Raw genomic sequence first — 16,075 nt, 5'->3', positions numbered from 1 at the left:
ATCACTAAATAAGTAACCCTACAACCCTAACAAAGTAATCCATATTACACTAATTGACTAATTTTATGGTGGTTGACCATAAGGTACTTCCTCCGTTTCTATTTAGTTGATACGTTCAATTTAGGCACACATATTAAGGAGAGGAGAGAGAGAGAGAATGATAAAGCATGTGAGGTACACTAAAAAAGCAAGGTATAAAATTTACCCAAAAAGAAAATGTATCAACTAAAAATAAACTTTCAAAAAAGGAATACATGTCAACTAAAAAAATAAAAATAAAAAATGGAGGTAAGTATAAAACTTAGTTAAAATGGAAAACTCAAATCAATTAATTTTGAAGAAATTTTTATAATCCTATAAAACCTCAATTATTTATTAATTAATAAATATCGTTACTCCGTATGATTGTCTATATGGCTATATGCAAGTGAGGTGGGCCGTTATAGGGCTATAGGCTCAACACTTGACAAAAATTTAAGTGGGCCAAGGGCCAAGGCAAACTTTTCACTAAATTGGTCCAGTTCCTTATCATCCCCATTCCCCAAGACCCCAACTATAGCTTGACCAATTGAAAGAAAAAAGACCATTCCCGAATTGGGAATCCCAATAGCGTACTTTAGTTTCTCCGTACAGCAATTCTCTCCTCCGTCACTTCCGCCACTATTCAACCGCCGTCGGAGCCTCACCGTCACCGATCGCCGCCCGGTAGAAGAATGGATAACATTCCTTTACCATTAGATAAATTTAGTGTTTCCTCAAACAGGTAAGCATATACTAATTTTCAATTCTTTGTAATTGTTAAATTGTTAACATCTTGCTTGGGTTTGTGTTTGATCGGAAAATTATACTTTGGTTTCATTGATAATTGATATTAATCAAATGTTAGGCCTCAATTTTTGCAATTGTAATTAAGTCTATTGTATTCCCTTTCTCCAGAGAGAAGACGTCTGTGGTGTTAGTTGCAACTGGAAGTTATAATCCTCCCACTTATATGCACTTGCGAATGCTCGGTAATGTAATTTTCATCTTACTTTCTTATAATATCACATTTTTGTACTAATAATGTTAAATAATATGTATTGTTGTGATGTATTGGTTTAGAATTGGCAAGAGATGCTTTGAATTCAGAAGGTTATCATGTTATTGGAGGCTATTTATCACCCGTCAACGATGCATATAACAAGAGGGTATGCTTCATTTTCTTTGTTTTGGGTGATTATGTATCAATTTGGTATTGTATGTGCATTATGGGTCAATTTGGTGTTATATCATATGTATGTGCATTATAGGTTGTATCAAGCATGGACGTAAAAAAAAGACAAGTATCACAAATTTTATTGATAGATATAGGGATTCGAAAATGTTCGGCAAATGAAAATGAAGATTAGGATTTTGATTAGTTAGTAAGCATTTAGGGGTTTTAATAAAGAGTATTACATTGCTAATTTTAATACTAGACTATATTTGGCTTCTATTACTAAAAAGTGATGGAATACTGGTTTTACCTCAGAAAAGTACTCTATCAACTATTAAGCGCATCTTTTCTTGAGTGTATTCAAGATGTAGCGATATTGTGATGGACAAAATCAAATCGATGTAATTTCAATCTTGCTCATTAGTTTTAAGTGAAGTATTATTCAACAACATAAAGACTAGGGATGCAAAATTGCAAACAAGTTTTTGTGGGAATTGATTGTTAAAGAAATTGTATTTATTTTATTACTACTGTTGTAGTTAATATACGTGCAAAATGAAGTGAGATATTGCTTGTTTTTCTGTAGGGCCTTTTATCTGCTGAACATCGTATACAAATGTGTCAACTAGCCTGCAAAAGTTCAGACTTTATAATGGTAGATGCGTGGGAGGTAATATGCTGCTAGTTATTTTTGTAATGATTAAATATCCGACCTCTGAGCATTTTCTTTTCATGCATCCTTTGATGGAGGTGTGAGATAATAGTTAGATCTTAAAAGTACAATAAATCCAATAAGTCAGCAGAGATAGAACAAATATGAGCTAATGATAATTATTGCCTTCTCTGTAACATTGCAATTAGTAACTTGTTTGAGGCGGTTAAAACCCCATGGAACTCCTACCTTTGTTGATGGTAGTTCGATAAACTTCATTGTCCATTTGTAATTAACTTACAATGACAAAGTCCATATGCAAAGTTATTTACTAGAAGGTTATGTTGGTCAAATCAACTCCTGTGATTATATTTCTCCCAAACCACATTATTTCCCTTGTAAATTACTCTTCTACCATGAATATTACTAAATTTAATCATATTCCTCTCCCTTATGCTTCTTCTGATTCTTTCTCTTAGCAATATTACCCCACCCTGTTTTCCCTTATTTTGTGCTGAATGTTTAACAAGTTAAAAAGAAATGGAATTTTTTGCTTTTGTTAACCAAGTCGTGCTTGCATTATTTCCGTTGTTGCTCCCTATGATCCCCATCTTTGCAATAATAGGAAATCGTTTGCTTTTATCTTGAGATCGAGTTCTGTTTACATCATCCATTGTGGCTCCCCTATGACCCCCATCCCAGCCAGACAAAGAAAATTAATAAGTTGTGGTTATTCAGCACTAGGAACCCCATGGGACTTCTGTATTTCTCTGAACTAACTTAGGCAAATGATTTTGAGGTTTATATTTACTTTGTTGACTGGCAGTAGCTTGAAAGTGTCATTGCCTAAGACCCCAATAATTTTCCTGTGGCTGTAGATGTTACCATGGGGTATGTGAGGGAGAAGGATGACCTCTCAAGTCTCAACTGCCATGGGCAATTAATTGTTTCTGATGATATAAACCCTGCTACAGGCAAAACAATCTTCCTATCAACGAACACTGACGGTTTTAACTAGAGTGAAGAGTTTTTTATGCGAGAATGGTCTTGTTTCACCAGGTATAATTTCAATTCTTTTGCTTTCATGCATTCTGCATCAAGCAATTGGCACATCTTTTGATATGGATGACTTTTTTTGCTTATGCGTTGAATAAAAGGCAAATTAACATCTTAGCCTTTTCTATCCAGATTCCCTTCAGGTAATGCTTGTCTGCGGTTCTGATTTATTGGAGTCATTTGCCACTCCTGGTGTTTGGATACCAGAGCAGGTATCTTCTGAGGCAATTACAGTTAACTGAAATAGAGTGCAAGGCTACATTCTTGAATTTGATGTATTAGGATCAGTGTGTTTCAGACAAGCACCTTTTGTATGTAACCTTTTAGGCTTCAGCCATTGTGAATTTGTGACAAAGAGTTAATGCAATGTATAAATGATTTGGCTATGCTGACATGATTCTTGATTTCCAGGTCCAAGCTCTATGTAGAGACTTTGGCGTGGCTTGTATTCGCAGAGAAGGGAAAGATGTTGAAAAAATTATTCTAAGCAATGACATACTGAATGAGAACAAGGTATGTAGAACTTTGGACTTGTAGGTTGAACTATCAGATTTTGCAAAAGCCCTAGATAGGAATCACAGCTCCCTATTTCTATCGTCTAATTGTCTTGTTTGATAAGTTTTTTGTATTCATGAGCTTGATTTTTTTATTCCTTTTCTAAATATTTTTTCTGCAGAATAATATTAAGATTGTGGATGAACTCATCTCAAACCAAATTAGCTCAACTCGGATAAGGTGAGATAGTCACTGTCTCTTTGATTCATGGTAGACATTCATAAGAACAATAAGGATTCAATATCTTATGTTTGTCATGTTTTTAGGGACTGCATCACAAGAGGGTTGTCCGTGAAGTACCTAACAGCTGATGAAGTGATAGATTATATACGAAAACATAATCTTTATTTGCATTAATCAGATCTATGACTACAGATCTGCAATTGAAAACTGCTATATGGAGAAATGGTTCTTCAAAGAACCAAAGAGGAGGAAATGTAGGGGGCATAGGCTAATGGAACTACCAACTTTTCCTTCCTCTCATGATTGCGAACTTGTTCTACATGTAGCCGGACTTCAATTATAAACCACAAAGCAATATATTATTCTACCATCTTAATTTTAGGTCACATTGTATAACATGAATTGATGGTTTTCTGTTACTACCAAGTTAAATATAGAATGTTAGCCTTGTTATACAAGGCTGTTTATTTTCTAATGCTAGCATTAAACAAAAGTCTTGCATTATCGGTGATGCAGCAAAGAAAAAAACATGTGAGAGCACCTTAGAAAATTATGGCATTGTACATAAACAAACTACGACATTTTAACCAAGCATTTGAGATTTGTCTCCCATAGATATAGTAAGATATCCATCCATCCTCTCCTAGTTACCTTCCCTTACTCTACCGTTTTCTTACTTTTAATGACCATATGGGCTACAAAAATACTGATCGGTGTGAGGTGGCTCAGATGGACCGACTCCTTCACTTTCACTTGGTCCACCAATTCCAAGAGCCAAACTTGGGCCAATACTATCACCAATAGGGTATGTGTACAAGTCTTGACTTGTACTTATTGGTCCACAGCCTGTGCCAGATGAAGTACTAAACATAGCAGATTGAGGATGAACCCCAGCAAAAGAGGGCAAGACATTAGTGGGAAAAGCAATGTTCTCAAAACCGCGCCTAGGGACAGATGGATACAGCTCGTTCTCTCGGTACTTTTGGAGGTATATAGATAGCTGCTCAACATAGTGATCAAGCCCAAGCCTAGACATTGCCACAATAACATCTTCAGCTGTAATAGTCTTGCGGTGTTCCTGTTGACATCTCTCATTAGCCTCACTAGTGATGAAGCTGATGAACTCTGAAACACATTCCTGCAGCATCTCTTTGGCCCCGTCAGCCACCTTTGCATTGCTAGGAAGGACTCGCCTTATGATCCGGACCAAATTTGCAATTGACATGTAATGATCTTGTTCACGAAATGGAGGTACTGGGGCCTTAAATTTGGGAATTTTGGTCACATGATAGGTGTGTAGGTCAGGATTCATGTTGTTGCAAATGTTACCCTGGATTTGATGATTGTGTTCAGTGTGGTTTAGCATTGAGCTTTGGATGCTGTTGGTCATCCTGATATCGAGTCCACCGATATCACCTATCAATGGCATTGTACCTGAAAGTTATGATAAGTTAAATCGAAGTAAATGAACAAGCATCATAGATTCATATGTCAAGTCCTTAATGAAGCAGTGAGGCTCAAATTCTTTTTTGTGAGGCAGTTGCTCACAAAATTTGGACATATATGTCTCTTTTTGGTAGGAGGTGAATGGTATATTGGTATGTTGTTTAACGAAATGAATTAATAAGAAATGGGACAGTAAAATTGTTAGTTAAGCTCTTACTCATAAAGAAATACTAGCCTCTTCAAGAAAAATAACTACGGAGTAGCATTTTAAGGTTGTAAACAAAATAAACTTGGTATTGTGTTGTTAGATATTGACAACAAATATACCATTAATAGAATACTATAGTAGCACCCAAAAATAATAATAATAATAATAATAATAATAATAATAATGATAATAATAATAATAATAATAATAATAATAATAATAATAATAATAATAATAATATCAATATTTTACATAGACAAACAATAGTATATTAATGTTTTAACATGTTAATATGTACCTATCATCATTTTAAATTACAACCCTTGCGAAAATCAACTACTTGTAGAATGGAGTGTATGGTTGGGAGGAGGAAACAGACTTAGGTACAAACTGAATAACAAATATGAGTAAATAGGATGAAAGATATACATTATCTTTTGTTGGTATAGAGAGCCAATGAGCCACAAAGATTATAATAATATAGACTTGAAAACACATCTCAACTTTTAAATTGAAGAATTTTATACTTAGTATAAAACAAACGTTTCGATATAATCTTACATGTAAACACATTAAATTACATTAAAGTATAGCTAAAAAGTATGTTACGAGTATGTGTTTGTCGGAAAAAAGAAAGTAAGTGACCAAACTTAGCTTTAAGGGCATAAAAACAAGGGCATTCGAAAATTCCAAATACGAGTACATGTTTATTGGTCTGAAGTCAAGTTTCAAACATGATATCTTTTTTTTTTTTTTTTTTTTTGGACGCATATATTTTCTCTCCTTATAAAGTTTTTGTAACCAATTAATATTACCTGAAGAAGTTGATACAAATGATAATAATAGTGTTTTTTTAAATAACAAAAAGCGAGAATAGAAGATTGTTTTTTTAAATAAGCGAGAATAGAAGATCAATTATAACTTTTTTTAAATAATTAAAGATGAGGATAATAAAAAGCACGATAGCTTAATTTTGACTGTAACCCCTACTAAAAAAGTTGAAAAAGTTTTGTGTATGATATAAAATGTTTTTTTTTTTTTTTTTTTTTTTTTTTTTTTTTTTTTTTTTTAATGTAACGATATTCAAATTGCTAGAAGAGATTAACTTAAGTAAGATATTTTTTGCATACTATTGTGTGAGTTTATGTATGAGTGAATGTAATTGAAACACATATATTACCGGATTTTGCTAAGTATTCTATAGTGGTAACAATCACAATGGTCAGGATGTGTACCCTGATGAATGTTAAAAAACAGTTAGAGATAAAAGGTTGAAAAAAAATCAATTTTCATGAAGATGAATGCGTGAGATGTAAGAAAAACAAAAATGTGTCCTCTCATAGCAGGAAAAAGAAATTTAATTCAAGGCAAGATTGATTTACCCAGTGGTGCTACAAAATGAGGAGCATTTGTCGGGTCCATGTGTTGGTCAGGACTCCAATTCTCTTCAACATTTTGTTGAGAATTATTTAGATTTTCAAGAAATGATGAAAATAATAGAGGTTTAGCGTTTGATGGCATTTGTTGATTATTGGAATTATCCTCTTGCATCTCTCTAAATTTCCTTCTTTCTCTTTGAATTTTCTGCACTCAATATTCTCTACAAAAGTTTTTTTTTCTCTCTCTCTTTGTACAACAATATCATGTGATATTTTATATAGACATTTATAGATGGTGAGAAATGAACTTAAAATAACAGACAATTGACATCTTTAACAAGAAATCAATAATGTTACGAAGTATATAAAAAACATTCGGAGTGCACCATGATATTGTGATTTAGTCGTAAAATTAACTACTTCCGTAATTCTGTAATACTATAAATCTTAGGTATTAAGATTAAATTTGAGGTCACATGTATATTTGATGTCGCATAAGCTTTATTTACATGTGAATGCAATTGATTGGTGTAAACCACATAACATTCATCAAGTTATTTACAAGCAAGCTCACTTTGGTGATTAAATTCTACTTTGATAATTGGGAATTTGGGAGTATTTGTTAATTGGTGTTGTTAAACATGACTACTCGAGTATTTAATACAGTACAAAATATATGAACTATTGATTGACCAATCATGTGTTTATTGTGGCCCACTGAGGAAAGGCTAGAAGTGTGATTGTGCAATAATACAAATATGAAACTGAATTAGCCGTTGTAAATCCAAGTCGGCAAATAGCCGAATGTGCTCTGTTCAATTTTTGAGGCCAGCCCAATTAGTGAATCATTGAACTATGATGGGCCAATTCTTGGGCCCAACACAATTACTGGTTTGTTTTTGCTGAGCTTGCATATGATTTGTTTTTCTCACTTGGCAAATCTCATGCTTTATTGGCTCCTCACTTGTCAAAGTATGCTTATATAAACAATCATTTGAAAATTTCGATGCAAATGTCAAACAGCAATTAACAATGATAGTTTTATAAGATACGCGTAAATTTTTATATTGAACTCTTGTTATTAATAATTTTTACTACGTGAATTATTTTCTATGACGTAACAAACATACTACGTATTATAAACTTATATGACATTATAGTATATAGTTATAAAATGAATGTTTAGTACGAGTGCATTTTATATATTGTATGTATATATATAAAAATAATGTTGTGTAACACTTACAATATTATAAAGTCCAAATAAATTAGAAAATTATTCAAAATAGCTTTGGTAGAATTGATACAATATTATAAAGTCCAAATAAAAGCATGTTAATGACAATTGTTTTTTTTTAAAACTGCTTGTCACTGTTTTTTGAGTAAATTATAGATTTAACATATTCCTTATTCAATTTGTTTTCCACATAGCTTAAAGCCTTAAATACACTCTCCTTGAGAAAGTCAAATAAGATTTTCCACAAACAAGACAGTTTAAAGATCTTAGGCTTTAGGCAACGAAATTTCTACGCGTCTGATTCCATGTGATCATGTAAGGTGTGAATTTGAAAAGTACTGCAAGACTTTAATGGAGTACAAAATATCTTGATTATATTAACATATAATTGAATCCCACTCTCTTCACTTTTTTGGCCTTGCATGACTTTAGCTTGTAGCTTTGTGCGTTCATGAATATCATGATCAATTATCCTTTAATTCCGGTTATTTATAACTACCGTTAATTTGAGAAAGAAAAAAAAAAAAAAAAAAAACCGAATTGTCATGGTTTCTCCTCTTTTGAATGCTTTTTGAACAGATTAATGGTTTTCTTATTTTCTAACATTATTGATATTTTTGCTTGTTGCCTCGTTAGATATCATCTGGATGTTCTTTTTTCTTGAGTTAGTGTAGTTGCTTATTTGAGGGTTAAGTGTGTATAGAGCCGTTAGAGGTAGGTACACCGAGTGTATAAAAGACGGCATAAATCCTCAATGAAGCACAAATGGTGGAAATTAAACTAACACGGTGAGCCAGGAGTGACATTATAATCATGTAATTGAATACTTGTACTATAGAGTAATTAATCTCACTGAAAAAGTGAAAGCACTAGCCGAAAGCATCAATTAAGCAGCAGCAATTAGCCTAACATCTTGAAATCTTCAAAATCTTGATAAACAACAAAACCAATATTTCAAGTACCAAAATCCAAGTTCACGGAAGTAGCAGACCATCCGTGACAGGTGGGTACAAAAGCTTAAAGCTTAGCATTTCAGCCAGCAATAACTTTGCTGTTGATATTTTTCCTGTTACAATTGATAGTCTAATGCAAAAGAAATTCTCCTTCAAAGGTGGGTCCATATCCCATACTTTTCAATTTATCATCGTAAACACTTGGAATTTGCTGTCAATTTGCTAACACATCTTTTTTGTGGCTCTAATTGTATAAGCCAAAAGCTCTAGTCACCACTTCATAAATGAATATCAAACCACACTTGACAAAATGATTTTATTTGAACAACTAAAAGCATGTTAATCTCACACAGCCTAATAAACCAAACTAATAATGGTAGCAATTTATTCTTGATTTTTTCAGAAAATGACTCCCTCCCTACTTTATTTGCTTATTTCTTAACAAATTCCAATTTCATGTCATTTAGCATATAAACTCACAAAAGAAAATCTGCTTATGATACACGCAGCGTAAACCAGACTCAGAATCTGATATCTGAACAAGAGTTGTATAGCTTCCACCTGAATACCATATTACCTGCACGGCTGCACCTTTAACGTATTTGCTACTCAAAAATACCATAATATCTCATAATCATAGTCATACATACTAAGAAAGAATTATGAACGAACGAAGACATGTCCCCGAAACTAGCATCAGTTGAACAAGATGAAATTTCGATTTATGTAATATGCAGTAGTAACTAATACGGAGTACTGTTTTGATTCATGTAAAGCAGGATAGATAATAGATACATGAATTCGAAGTGAGATTCCTAAAAGTAGTGAATCATATAGGTGCTGCTGCAACAGCAGATAAATGAACAAAACCTCCATGTGAAATGTCGACAACAAAAACCTCGCATTATCCTTGAAGGAAAAGGAAAGCAAAACTTGACTGGAAATGGCATGAAGCCATCAACCATAAGGTTTAAACAGCAAGTGGTAAATGAAATTAACCATGGGTGTTGACAGCTTCCCAGAGCAAGTTCTTAGGCATCGGATTAGAAAGATCTCGAGCTTGAAGAGCTGCATCCCTAAGGGTCTTAAGGGTCGAAACATTAGCCTCCCAGAAAGACAGACTCCTATAAGGCAAATTGTGCTTCTTGCAAAGATCCTTCACCACAGGGGCAACCTTTCTGAGATTGCAACGAGGCAAACGAGGGAACAAATGATGCTCGAGCTGGAACTGTAGTCCACCAAACAACCAATCCATCCAAGACGCGCAAGCGATGTCAATCGATCCAAACGTCTGTTTCTCAAACCAATCATTCCCATGAGGCTGACCAACATACACATTGGCAGAGAAATGGTTCAAAGTAAACTGAATGTGCTGAAAAGCAGTAACCACGAAGCTGGCGAGCACGAACATGAACCTCTCTTCCCAACTAGGCAAGCAGGAAACAAGAAGAGGATACCAAGTCCAAAACACCATAATTCCCATTATGTTCAAACCCCTATTGATCACCTTCCTGTTAGGGTTAAACAACAGCAATAAGGTCTGCACATACAAATTAATCCTAGCAACAACCATCACAGGATAATATGTCATATGCTGATAACTCACAAGAAACCTTGCAACCGGATCAAAATCCATCTTCCTTCCATAGAAAACAGAGGTCATATTATTGAAAAACTTGGTCGACACCGCGAAAACCGGTATGTGTTGCAGATCTGGGTCATGATCTAAACTATTACAGGCAATGTGGTGTGCATTATGAGTCCATTTCCACCAAGCCATACTAATCCCAGTCAAACAATTCCCAGTCAAAATCTGAGCAACCTTATTATACTTAGGACTTGACATAATCTGATAATGCCCAGAATCATGCCCTAAATAAGCACTCTGAATCCAAGCCATACCCATCAATGCACCACAACCCAGATGCACAAGCACATTATCAGACCAAACCACACCATAAACACAAACACTTAACATTATAAAAATTGAAATAAAGATATAAATTACAGCATGCCCTTTCTTCTCAAATAAACCCATTTTAGTAAATTCATTATGAAGCTTTCTGTAATCCTTTGACATATCTGTAACCTCAAAATCCTTCAAATAATACCCATTAAAAAATTGATCAAGTTTATTCCATGTAGTACCTGGGTGATATGCTATGAATGCATCTGTAACATCATTACCAGCAAGTGCTAACAATGGTATATCTCCACCTGGATGATCTTTTGCCCAATTTGTAACATCATAAACTTTCCCTTGAATTGAAATCCATAGATCTCCTGCTTTGTTGTGATTCTTCAGTTCATCAGATGTGATGTATTTCTTTGCTTCCGCCATTGTTAAACAAACAATGCAAGATCAAATCTTTACCAGTTTTTCACCCTACCCAGAAAAATTACAGGTTTTCACGAATTTGAGGATGTGGGTATTGCACAAATTAATCAAATTAACCAAAATAAAGCAACCCCGTTAAATGGGTTGGTTTTCTTTAAATTAAATTTGAATTTATTTCAATTTTTTTTGGATTAGAGATATAATTTCTGGGTTTACAATGAGAGAGGAAGAAGATGAGGATGTGAGCAGAGCAGCGAGGCAGGAGGAAGGGAAAGGGTTGGAGACTTGGAGTTAGCCTGTGAGTAGGAGTATATACCGTTTTTAAAAGGGATATATCTATTTATTTGTGGTGCAAATATATCAACAATATTAAAAAAAAAAAAAAAAAACAGTAATGAGCTGTAAATAAAAAATTGTAAAATTATTTTATTTTTTTTTTTTGGTATTCCACCCTGCTCACCCTTTGAGCTAATCTATATTCGGAAATCAGTTGTTCTCCTTACCGAGTGCAGTTCCAATTACCACTATACCAACAGTCAATTAGTAAAAATAATATATAAAAAATAAAATAAAATAAAATTGGTATGAATGTGAAAGGAGTTGGCAAAAGCCAAAAGAAGAGATTATGACTTATGAGTCACGAAGTAATGACCTCAGAAAAAGGACAAGAATAATGCAAAAATTGGATGGTTGGTTTCTAAGGATTTTGAAAAGGTGCGGACTCAGTATAACGTTTTTGTTGATATATTCTTGGCCTACTAAGATTGATTTCGGGTTGTCTTCTTCTAACATTCGAGGAACCTACATACCTAACTAAGCTTAACGAGTCTTAACTGCCTTGCCTTATCACGGAGAAAACAAATATCTTTAAAGTACTTTGTATGAAAGAAGCCAGCCTTACGAAATTACAACCAATGGAGTAATTTGTGTGGTAAAATTTAAAGAGCAATTCTGTAAAGGCAGTAAATATAAGAAGTTCGTCCTTTTTTGGAATGGAAAAAAAAATATAAAGTTCGTGTTCATCCCATCATCTTACGGAGTACATTGAATTGTTGAAGGTGTATTAATATAATTCGTTTCATGTCTAAAGTGTGTTTTATTTATTTGATTTTCATTCCTGTGATCTAATATGAACTTATTATATCTAATTATAATTATTTTTCACTATATCATATCATATCTAAACTTTTTTTTTTCATATCTTATTACGACTAATAGGATTTAATTTAATTGTTAATTTAAACTTATCTTATCTCAATTCATCTAATATAATATGTATTTCAATCTATACTAAAAGTCATCTGGTGAAATTTCGCTCTTAATTGCATGTATGATGTGTAATTAAATCAATAGCCAAGTATAGTCAATGTGATTATTGTTTCGGGTGAAAATAATGGGACCTTGCCGAAGGTCCGATGAAGTGGTGAAGACTAGATTCGATCCAAGAAATGTTGGGCCGAAGGTTTCCTGCACAGTAAACACACGTAAACTAGCCTCGGGGGTGTTGCCGAGGAAGGCCCCTCTGATGCTAAAGTCAGTACAGTGTGTAGAAAGAGAACACTATGCAAGAGAATTAGTTGCTTGAGGCTTTACTTGAATGAATGTACAAATGTAATATTGATGGCTTTTATACCTCTTCATACATGGAGAAGTTGGGCCTTAGCCCAATTGGCTTGCCTTGAGGGCTGATTTTTGACTTTAGCACAATTGGAGAGATGAACCTTGACCTTGGGCTTTTAATTGGATCATTTAATGCCTAAGCCCAATTGGACTAAATTGGACCCAAACAACTTGCCCCCCAGACCCGATTTGGAAGGATGACGGGTCGGGTTTGATTTAATCAGAAAAGGAGGGAAGTGAATGATTTAATTAACCCAAAAATTTGAATTTAAACCGTAATTAATGAGATAACAACGGTTAAGGCGGATGATTATGGAAGTTGGACGGATAATGGGCAGTTTAATCGCAAGGTCGTGTGTTTAACGGTTACTTAGTGGGGTATTTAAGAGAAATTGAAACGCGGACTCCCCGTATTCCCATTTCTGGAGATATAATAAGAGGCGCGTCATCTCTCCTCACTTATTCACCAACACAAACCCAGAATTCTCGAGAGAACCCAAGAACCCGCATCAAAACTTCGCAAATTCCCCGAGCATTAAGCTTAGAAACTGAGACTTGCCACTACGAATTCGTAAATCGGCAACTTTCGCTTCAGATTAAGGTAAATTCCTTTGATTTTAGTTTATTTTTCTTCGAATTCGAACTCCTTCCCTTTTTTTCGACTTTTTTCTTCGAAATTATCAATGGCGAGAGGAGTTAGGGGTAGAGCCCGTGCTCCAAGAAGAGCAAGGCCAATTCCCGATCCTCGGAACAGGATTGGGACCTGGAACGGACAAAGAGGAGAGTCCGACCCTGCTGAAGGGATTAGGGCGACTCCGATTTCCTCGGATCCTCCTCAGAGAACGGAGGGGCCGAGCGCTTCTGGGCGGGACGATGAAGTTCCCGCTGTCCTTTGGGATATCCTCCCCGGGTTTTCAGAGTGGGAGGATGCCGAAGTAGCTTCGGCCATGATAAAGAACCGCCCCTACTCATGGTGGGTGGAAAATGTCGAACAGTATCGGTTTGCCGAACAAATTGAGTTGCATTACGGCATCCTTGAAGCTGATGGGTATTGGTGCCGAATGCCCGTGGCATCCGATAGAATCCACCGTCCACCCCCGGGGTATGTGGGGGTGTACACAAGACAACTTCAGTATGGGCTGAGGTTCCCTTTGGACGTATTCGTCCGAGAATTGCTGATCCATTACAATATTTCCCTATGTCAGCTAACTCCCACTAGCATCCGAAGGGTGATGACATACTTATGGGTCTGCAAGTTCTTTAGGTATGTGCCGAACCTGCACTGCTTCAAAAAGCTCCATCGGCTAGTGCCAAATATTCAAAGTGGGCACGGAAGTCATGGTTCTGGGTGGTACCGGATTGAGTCTCGGCCCCAGTACCTAACCATGTGGCCGAACGACTCTTCAGACAAGGACTGGAGAGGTCAATGGATTTGGGTTAGGGCACCCACGGACCCGGGCCACCCTTGCGTCTTCAGCGCTCCCCGATACCTTGCTGAGCCTGATCTCGACATGGGAAGTTTAGGTCCCCCCGCAGATAACGGCTCAGATCCAAACCTTAATCAACAAAATATCTTCGGCAAGCTGCCAAACCGGGGGGGGGGGGCAGCGGCCGAATGCAGCATATCCCGGAGACTTGGCTCCCCGATACGCATTATGTTTTCCAAGAGAACATGCTAGCAGCTGTCGGCCTCAGCCGAAAGTTTAAGGATGGTAAGCTTCTTCGGCTGGGGCCGAGGCTTTTTAATTATCTCTTTTTCTCCTCTCACTTCGCTTTTTTATGTTGTGCCAACCTAACTGAACTGACTTTTCCCCTTTTCTTTTTCAGAGCGGGACGAGACCAACGTCGGCATTAACTACGCTCGTCTTGGCGTCAACCGAGAACGAGTTGTAACTGATCGGGCCCCCTCTATCACTGAACCGAGGCATAGGGAAGTTCATCTAGACTCTTTCCACTTCCAAATTGAGGTTGTTGCTCTGTATCAGAGGCAGAAGCCTTGGTGGAAGAAGAGAGATCCCTGGTTTCAGCTGCTGGACGAAGAAGCTGAAGCTGCCCGTACGGCCGAAGAGGTTGCACGGGTTATTGAAGCTTGTGAAGGAGGAGAAGGGTCCTCCAGGGCTGCTGAAGAAAAAGCTGCAGCTAGGGCAGCTGAAGAAGACGAGGCTTTGCTGAAGACCTCGGTGAGCTTTCAGACTTAACTTTGTCTGTTTCTGTTTTTTTTTTTTTTTTTTTTTTGTACTCACATTCTTCCTCCCCCCTGTCTTTTACAGTCTGAAGAGAGTAACAGACACAGAGAAGGGAAAGCCCATGTTCGTCCCGAAGACCAGATACAAGAAGAGTCTTCAGACTCAGACATGGACGAGCAGCCGCTTCAGAAAAGGCGCCGAAGAATGGCCATCATCGGCCCGCATGACTTTCAGCGGGCGATGACCATCGGCGTTGAAATAAGGGAACCCGAGGAAGGCAATGGATCGCCGAGGGTTCCCCGGCCACCACCTCAATCACCTCCAAAGACCCCTCCGCCACCTCCTGAGATGGAGGTGGATCAGAAAACTCCCGAATCTAAGGGAGGGGTCCAAGAAGAAGTTCAGGAGAGTGCTGCTGAGCACAAGAATGAGGATGCCGTGATGCCCAGTGCTGAGGGTTTCACGGCAGACATTGCAAGAGAGGTTGAGGCTTTCGTCCTCACCCCTGAAGAAGAAGAGGTCATAATAATTGACTCTTCTGAGAAGGAGGATGCTGAGCCATCCAAAGTTAAAGAAGCTCCGTCGTCATCCTTTCCTTCCTTCCAGACTCTTCAATCTGGAGAAATGGGTTTCTCGGCCCCCCGAATTCCAATCCCAGATCACATCTGGGACCTCATATGGGGTCAGAACCGAGAAGGTGTTGCAGCCTACTTCGGCAATTTTGCTGGCACGTCCGAAGTAGATAGGGCAAGAATCTGGTCGCTGAAGGCCACTGCTGGGATGGGCCAATCCAGCAGATCAGTTCTTGACCCAGCCAGGTCTAACCAACTGCTGATGATGTAGGTGATTTTCCTTTCCTTTATCTCCTCTAAAATTCAGCTCCATTTTTTATTTTTTTTATTTTAACTTGTGCTCCTGTTTTCAATTCGTGCACAATCAGACTCTCACTGTAGAGCTGATAGATACCCTACAAGATAGGGTAGACGCTGCCGAGCACGACAAAAAGGTAGCCGAAGAGGAGTTAAAGCTTGCTAAGCTGAAGCAAGCAGCAGCTGAAGAGAAGCAGC

General features: G+C 36.8%; 3 protein-coding genes across 3 annotated transcripts; 1 reads left to right on the top strand and 2 right to left on the bottom strand.

Annotated features, from left to right (window-relative positions):
* Positions 1–425: 425 nt before the first annotated feature.
* Positions 426–4,116, top strand: LOC110731599 (nicotinamide/nicotinic acid mononucleotide adenylyltransferase). Its single transcript, XM_021911469.1, has 9 exons — positions 426–763; positions 937–1,010; positions 1,102–1,187; positions 1,782–1,865; positions 2,822–2,906; positions 3,036–3,115; positions 3,315–3,416; positions 3,580–3,638; positions 3,725–4,116. The coding sequence occupies exons 1-9, from the start codon at positions 714–716 to the stop codon at positions 3,813–3,815; spliced, it is 711 nt and encodes a 236-aa protein (XP_021767161.1). The 5' UTR covers positions 426–713; the 3' UTR covers positions 3,816–4,116.
* Positions 4,117–4,215: 99 nt separating this feature from the next.
* On the bottom strand, positions 4,216–5,070 carry LOC110731598 (nuclear transcription factor Y subunit B-10-like). The gene has a single exon (XM_021911468.1). The coding sequence runs from the start codon at positions 5,068–5,070 to the stop codon at positions 4,321–4,323; it is 750 nt and encodes a 249-aa protein (XP_021767160.1). The 3' UTR covers positions 4,216–4,320.
* Positions 5,071–9,564: 4,494 nt separating this feature from the next.
* Positions 9,565–11,545, bottom strand: LOC110731597 (delta(8)-fatty-acid desaturase-like). The gene has a single exon (XM_021911467.1). It carries the CDS (start codon positions 11,203–11,205, stop codon positions 9,859–9,861), a length of 1,347 nt encoding a protein of 448 aa, XP_021767159.1. The 5' UTR covers positions 11,206–11,545; the 3' UTR covers positions 9,565–9,858.
* Between the last annotated feature and the right edge of the window lie 4,530 nt (positions 11,546–16,075).

The sequence above is a fragment of the Chenopodium quinoa genome, unplaced genomic scaffold (genome assembly GCF_001683475.1).
Source record: "Chenopodium quinoa cultivar QQ74 unplaced genomic scaffold, ASM168347v1, whole genome shotgun sequence".
Classification (NCBI taxonomy): domain Eukaryota; kingdom Viridiplantae; phylum Streptophyta; class Magnoliopsida; order Caryophyllales; family Amaranthaceae; genus Chenopodium; species Chenopodium quinoa.
Note: the sequence above shows the minus strand (reverse complement) of the source record. Positions and strands in the feature narration are given on the sequence as shown.

Bases quoted from the DNA above. Each gene is read 5' to 3' on its own strand.
- LOC110731599 (XM_021911469.1), top strand. From the start codon at position 714: ATGGATAACATTCCTTTACCATTAGATAAATTTAGTGTTTCCTCAAAC. The intron at 764-936 runs GTAAGCATATAC...CCCTTTCTCCAG, and splicing joins TTTAGTGTTTCCTCAAACAG to AGAGAAGACGTCTGTGGTGT. The intron at 3,639-3,724 runs GTGAGATAGTCA...TCATGTTTTTAG, and splicing joins ATTAGCTCAACTCGGATAAG to GGACTGCATCACAAGAGGGT.
- LOC110731598 (XM_021911468.1), bottom strand. From the start codon at position 5,070: ATGCCATTGATAGGTGATATCGGTGGACTCGATATCAGGATGACCAAC.
- LOC110731597 (XM_021911467.1), bottom strand. From the start codon at position 11,205: ATGGCGGAAGCAAAGAAATACATCACATCTGATGAACTGAAGAATCAC.